Source organism: Berghia stephanieae, chromosome 6, assembly GCF_034508935.2.
Source record: "Berghia stephanieae isolate SIO BIC M18660-M18661 chromosome 6, UCSD_Bste_1.3, whole genome shotgun sequence".
NCBI lineage: Eukaryota > Metazoa > Mollusca > Gastropoda > Nudibranchia > Aeolidiidae > Berghia > Berghia stephanieae.
The window spans coordinates 37,424,297-37,431,896 of NC_088365.1; the positions used below are offsets into that span (position 1 = coordinate 37,424,297).

Below are 7,600 nucleotides of genomic sequence, written 5' to 3' on the forward strand. Positions count from 1 at the left end.
GAGTTATAGACGGCTAGATTGCATGATTCAATCCATATTGAAAATTTTGTCTTGTTGAAAACAAGGTTGCATGACTCTCATGATTTTTAAGTGGACATGCTGCAGAAAATGAAATTTTAAAATTACATTAACATAAATGATATAACCCAATTGTCTTATTATATTGTACAAGCTTTTTGAGATTAAAAGTTATTTGTTTAAAAATATTTTGATGAAAATTTAGAAATTTAGGTAATAAAACTATCAAAGTTTACAAATTTCCTGGAATATAAAATTCAAAACAAGTACACTTTTTACAATATGAAAGAGAACCTTATGTAATATTTTAGATAAAATTCTCATCTTTGCTGTCATGAAATTTCAAGGCTCTAAGTTAAAACTTTTGAAGGAAATTAACTTATATTAGTCAAAATAAAAAAAGAACAATTTGAGTAAAAAGCTGTATAAGCTGAAATGGAAATCTAATGGCTTTGGTAATGACTGTCAAAACGGGGAATTTTCAAGTAATGGATAAAATATATATATATATATCGATGATTTACACCATCTTTTGGGATTCAATCTAATCTTTTCAACCATATAGGTATAAGACATAAAAATACTGATTTCATGGAATTATTGTTACTAAGGGATGAATGTTGTGTTGGAAACTTATTTTGATGGGCTTGAAATTTACATACATTGGATATCCTGTAAAATTCAGTGATTTTTAAAAAATTGATAACTTATGCGTTGAATAGTTGAAGTATTTAAGTATGTAAATCAATTTTGATATTGGGTGCCAAAATGGATAAAACCTGTCACAGTATATTCCCTCAAGCAACCCTATTGCTTATGTTGAAAAAGTGCGTTGTTTAGATTCAAATTAGTAACATTAACCCCTTCAGCAAAACTAGAAAGTTAGAAATGGGAATATAGGCTTTTGACTTGTAGAGAAGTAAAAGTTGACTTGGATTTTCTCAGAAAGTTTACTATCCCCATGCATAAAGGTTAACAATCGAAATCATCTACTAATATTGAATTTTTTAATAATAGTTACATGATTGGCTCAAACTGACACATGGACAGAATACCTCTTCACTGCTTTCCCCTGCCTCAGCCCACTTTCTTTTTATATCTGTATATGCAGATCTGTAATTTCATAACTTTCCCATATCTTCCTTCTTAAAATGATGAAATGTTCCACAAGTGTAACAAGTGTTATAAAATCCTTAAAACACAGAATTCACATTGCTGAGTTGATGGGACTGAATTATGTTTTATGTGAATGATAGTAATTTTAATGCATTTGAGAGAAAAGTGTGAATAAAATTATAAACAAATATTGACTGAGAACCAAATGAATTGGAAAAAAATGGCAATATACTCAAATTATTTTAAACTCTGTTATCTGTTCTTTTATTTCAATTTTAAATTAGCTGTTTAACAATTGTATTCAGATGAATTGGTCAGACATGGTTATCTTATTTCTTTTCTGCTTTCTCCAGGAAATTGACGGTCAAGCTCTCCTTTTGCTGACACTTCCCAATGTTCAGGAGTACATGGGGATCAAGTTGGGTCCGGCCATTAAACTGTGCCATCTGATTGAACGTATTAAGCTTGCCTTTTATGAAGATTTTGCCACCAAGTGATGACTTAATACTTGACTGGTTAGCTATCAAATAGATATGAATTTAGTAGTCACTGAGTTTTCTCTCCCTTCTCTCTCGTAGGATGAGGAGAGTTTCAAAATACACTTATTTTTGCTGCCTCATCTGTCCCCCCACTTTGTTTTCCTCTAAATTGCTAGTGATTCTCTACGAAGGAGTTAGAAAGCAATTCCTATTTGCTATCATAAAGGCTCATAATCATAAAACGTGCTCTATCATTTGTACATTAATCTCTTTCCTTTTGCTGAGCAGGGGTGATAATATGACTCCTTGCTAGGGCACTGACTGGTTAATTTTGCTGAAAGCTAATGGGTTTGATGGGCAAAAAAAAATATACTATCCCCCCCCCCCCCCCCAAAAAAAAAACAAACAAAAAAAAAACAATTTCAATTAAAAAATGGAAAAATCTTTGTCGAAAATATTATTATATTATCATTTTCGAAAATTCCTGTTGATAGAGGTAGAGAGATGAAATTTCTTTTGAAATAATGATGTTCACATCTTTCTAAATACATCCACTAAATTCTGCACCACTTTTATACTCTTTAGACTGGTGAAGTAAATGAAAATGAGTGGTTTTTACTTCACACACATTTGCGAGGTGGTCATTTTTTTTTCTATTCATTGTTTTGTTTTAATTGAAATACTGGTATTTTGTTCCTATTTATCGTGTGTAAATTTTTGTGTTAAGCCATATTCCTAGTCATTGGATTGTTATGAAATTTACACCTTTACTTCAATGAAATATAAAGTGAAGATCATTCACAGTTTGTGTTTTTTAAAAAACAACAAAAAACAAAACACTTTCAAGGTTTTTTTTTGTAATGTCAAGGTTATTGAAATCAGAATGTAAGCAAGCAGTTGGAATGCTTTGGCTGTATATTCAACGATGGTGGTGGCTAGGCAGTTAATGTTGCCAGTCAACTAATGTGAGGTCAAATCAAAGTCATGAGGATGGACAGCCTAAGTTAGGACCATTAAGAAAAAGGTAACTTCGGCAACAAAAGATCTGACATTGTGGTGACCCATCTTTGGAATCCCTTCTAAAATGCTGCATGACTTGAATAATTATTCATGGAACACGTGGAATTGTCAGTGTCAACATTTCACCATATTCTTCATGGAGCTGGATTGAGAAAAAGGATATCTTTCACCAGTCTTGTCATTACAGAGTTCCATAGAACTGTCAGTTCAGCATGTGCAGCGCAATGTCTTAATTTATTTGTCTCAATTCTGAAAGTCAACTTAGTTTGGTGTCATCGCCTTAAAGATATACTTACATTGCAAAATATATACTTATTTGAGCATCATGCAACATAAAAGATATTGAGTCAGGAATTAGAGCATGTGCCCATGATGGAGGGGAACTATATATCCTTCAAATTCTTCCAGAGAATTTGCTACAGAATGAGTCAGCAGTACTTATCCTTGTATATTCACCATTGGAAAACAAAACCCATATTGAAATCATGGTGAGCTGCTCAGGAGATCCCGCCCTCAGCCCTCATGGGCCTCTCGCTCTTACTTCGCTGTGGGGTTTAGTGGAAACCCTGCGGCTCGCACAGGCGTCTGACTCCTTGGTCCGTATTTCAAGACGGGTCGGGCAGGTACTGGAATAACACACATAGTTCCTTGTCACAAATTGCTCAAGGGAGTGGTGAAATATCAGTAAACACCATTGTTGCTGATGTGACTAGAACATCTGATGTGGAGTCAGGTGAGGATACCACACCATCAGAACCAATTTTCCAGCCATACCACTATAGCATCCTTTGATTATGTCATAGCTGGACAAATGGACAGATAACTCTTGTCATCTGCTTCTTCTCGGTTTAACTAGTCTCCCTTGTGATACTTTTGTCTTGGGTGGCTTGAAGTTGAAGTGCACATTACATTTTTTTTTTTTTTAGACAATCCCATAATCTTCTCTATATTGGTATTGATATTGTCTAATGGGTCATAAAATCCTTTAAAGCAAACACTGTTGTAAAAATTATCTTCATAACTAATAAAAAAAGAGTTATCTAATCTAATGTTGATTAATGGTCAAAGTAAGAGATATCAAAGGTGCTTACAATTTCCTCAGGTTTTGCGTTGTTTTATCAATTTATGAATATACCTATTTATTTTTATCGAAATTTGATATAATAGATGTTATGTGGTAAGCATTTCAACAATCATAATTTAACTTGACATGATATCATTGTACTCCATTATCTAAGACAATTGATTTATTAATGTATGTGGCCTCTTGGTCTAGTGGTATGATGCTGTGCTTGTCTCCTGTAGGTCAAAAATTTTTGTGGCACCAAGGTGTAAAATGAGTAGGGGCCGGTAACCTATCCAAAAGAAATAATTTCTCACCAGTGTCATATTCATTATTACTGTCGGCTTGGGACTCCTTGTAAAGCGTTGTGAATATATTTAGTAGATATTGCTTTTTATGACTTGCGTTTTTGTCATATTACTTTCTAGACCGTGTTTCAAAAAAGCATGATATGACAAGATTCAAAAGCTGCTGTCACAGGCACTGGGTTTAATTCCTGTTAAAATGAGTATTGACTGAAAGGGAATAAATCAGTGAATTTATTGGAATTGGACGACTGCTCTTGTATTTTGTTTATTTATTTATTTATTTTTTTGTCTTGATCTCACACCTAAAACAGGATCAGTTTTTGTATCTTAACAAAGAATAATATTGTGTTTCGCCTAGCTAATTTCTGTGATTTTTTTTTTCACTGCATTCTGACTGGGGAAAAAAATTGTAATATGATATGTATTATTTTAAAGTATTGAGGTGATGGTAATATTGGCAGGAGGTTAATTTTTCCTTTGATAAATAGTTGGCAGAAGTCAAAAGATAAAATTGCATTATGTGAGAGTATCTTACTTTTAAATTGAATCATTAAGCTAATTGAACTAATTGAATAATAATTTATTCCACAAATTGTTCTCACATTCTCTTTCCTTTCATGTCATGTTGATATAAGTAGTGTAGTCAAACACACCAGATGTGGCTGGTAGGACAATGTTAAATGCTTGCAACAAAGTTTTGTGGAGCATTGGTCTTCTTATGTGGGAATTGATCATCTCTCCGACTGACTAAATTAAAAATAACGAGCTGTAGTATGAAAGCTACTGTATTCAGCTTCTATTCATGGCAGACATTACTCTGACTTTTAGAAATTATATGGAAAGCAAATTGTGATCCGGGGTGGAGTTACTGACCTCCCATTGTGGGCAGGAAGGTCACTTAATGTGTCTTCTATACCCCTGTATCTGATTTCCAAGTAGCTATATGTCTTTGTCTTGGAAGGAGATTTGGTTTTGTCCTTTCCCTTATTGGAGTCTTGGCTGAGAGGGAAACAATCAAATGTTTTGGGAGATGATATTTTTTTCCTTTTAAATCATCTCTCTGTTATGTGTTGTTATATTTGTTGTTTTGAATTTATAATGTAAGCTTTTGAGCGTGTTTCTCTTAGTAGGATTCTGTGCTTGTGGATGGATGAGACTTTTAGGTTAATCTCAAACTTTGGTCAATGATAGTATCCTCTTGGAATCACATCTGTTCCCTATTTGTACCATTCCCCTTTGTCTTCCTTTTTTTCTGTGCTTTTAATCGTAAATCTATACCAAAAAAAAAATTTACTTTCCCATTTTCTTCCTTTTTACTGGTGCTGAAAAGGCCCAAATGTGTTGCTAGCGCCATAAAACCCCTAAAAACAAACGATACAAACAAAGAAATTGTGGTCAAGAAATTAGTAAAGTGCTTATTTATATCTTTATTGGCAATTGAAGGAATGAAAATGTATTGTTGACGTATTATGATGAATATTTTTTTTTCATTGTTTCATGATCTGAGCAGTATTTAATTATTTTAAAATTTAATTTATTCAAGTGTCATACAAACACCAAGTGATTCAATAGTTGTTTTATTACTCCAGTCCACTCTGGATAATTGCAACACCTTGGGATTAGCGAAAATGTTGCAATTAACCGACTGGGTGGGGTTGCTGACCTCCCATAGTAGGCAGGGGGGTACATACTGTGTCTTCTATCCCCTTATAACTGTTTTCCAACATGCTTTCTGTCTTTGTCTTGGAATGAGATTACTTGGTTTTATCCTGGCCCTGGCCGGAGTCCTAGCTCGGAGGGAAACAGTCAAATGCATAGTTATTGTTTTGGGAGATGATGTTTTTTTCCTTGTAAATCATCTCTCTGTTATGTATTATTATAATTGTTATTTTCAATGTATAATGTAAGCATTTGAGTGTATTCCTCTTTGTTGGATTTTGTGCTTGTGTCCGGATGAGACTTATAGGTGATCTCAAACTAAGTACATTGGTGGTATGCTCTTGGAATCTACATCTGATCCTTATTTGTTCCTAGTTCCCCTTTGTCTTACTTTTTCTTGGGTGCTTTAATTGTAATTCTATAACTTTTTACTATCCCATTTTCTTCCTTTTTACTGGCGCTGATATAACCTAAATGTGTTGGAAGCGCCGTAAAACCCTTCAAAACAAAACAAAAACAGCAATTAACCGAAGTTTTCCTGTCTACTATTGCAACTTTTCCCCTCTGAGTTTAGTTTTTTGTCTGGGTGGGATTCCTGGACTCCCATAGTGGGCAGGGTGGCACTTACTGTGTCTTCTATCCCCATATATCAGTTTTCCAATTTGCTTTCTGTCTTTGTCTTGGAATGAGATTACTTAGTTTTGTCTTGGCCCTGGCCGGATACCCTAGTTGGGAGGGAAACAGTCAAATGTATGGTTAGTTTTGGGAGATGATATTTTTTTCCCTTGTAAATCATCTCTTTGTTATGCACTGTATTATGTTAGGTTTACGTATTATATATATATATATTATTGGTAAACATTTGAGTGCATTCCTCTTATTGGGGACCTGTGTTTGTCTGGATGAGACTTTTAGGTGTCTCAAACTAAGGACTTTGATGGTGTGCTCTTGGAACCTACACCTGTTCCCTATTTGAACCAATTCCCCTTTGTCTTACCTTTTCTTGGGTACACTAATTGTAATTCTAGAACTTTTTACTATCCCATTTTCTTCCTTTTTACTGGCGCTGATATGACCTAAATGTGTTGCAAGCGCTGTAAAACCCTTAAAAACAAACAGATGACCTCACAAACCCATACTGCTTTTGTCTCTAATAGAGTGGTGACACACTACTGTAGCTTTGAACCCCGCCCACTCTTGATTCTTCAACCTGTCATGATTTCACCCATGATGAAATTTAATCATGAGATTTTGTTTCATTCATTTCTTGGATTTTCCACTTTTTGAGGTCGAAAATTTGTTAGGATTAACCAAAATTTATTGCAATTAGCCAGTGACTTTTATATAGAATTAATTCTATTTTTTGGGAAATGTTGCGATTAATCAAAAGTTGCTATTAACTGAGTTGCGATTATCCGGAGTGGACTGTAGGACTACTACTACTATTATTATTATTATTACAATTATCATCATCATCATCATCATCATCATCATTATTATCATCGGTGGACAAGAAGTCACTTGCTATGTTACCTATTCCCTTATATGTTTTCTGAGTTGCTTTCTGTTTTTGTCTTGGAATGGCTTTTCCTTGGTTTTGTCCTGGTCCTCACTAAAGTCCTTGGCTGAGGGGGAGGCAGTTGAATGTATGGTTCCTTTTTTTGAGAGATGATTTCATTTTCTTGTAAATCATCTCTCTATTATTTACTATTTTCGTTTCAAGTCTGGAAACATTTAAACTGGGTGGGGTTCCTGACCTCCCATAGTGGGCAGGGGGGTACATACTATGTCTTCTATCCCCTTATATCTGTTTTCCAACATGCTTTCTGTCTTTGTCGTGGAATGAGATTACTTGGTTTTGTCCTGGCCCTGACTGGAGTCCTTGCTGGGAGGGAAACAGTCAAATGCATAGTTATTGTTTTGGGAGATGATATTTT

General features: G+C 34.4%; 1 protein-coding gene across 4 annotated transcripts in view; it reads left to right on the forward strand.

The window, feature by feature from the left end:
• Nucleotides 1-2,030, forward strand: part of LOC144974985 (scm-like with four MBT domains protein 1) — a 51,144-nt gene extending 49,114 nt beyond the window's left edge. For all 4 annotated transcript variants that reach the window (XR_013645840.1, XM_078918593.1, XM_078918594.1 and 1 more), the window contains exon 17: nucleotides 1,488-2,030. Coding sequence is in view for 3 of the 4 variants with exons in the window: in XM_078918593.1 (XP_078774719.1) it covers nucleotides 1,488-1,631 (144 nt within the window). In the remaining variant the exon portion in view is untranslated. The remainder of the gene's footprint in view (nucleotides 1-1,487) is intronic.
• Nucleotides 2,031-7,600: the final 5,570 nt, after the last annotated feature.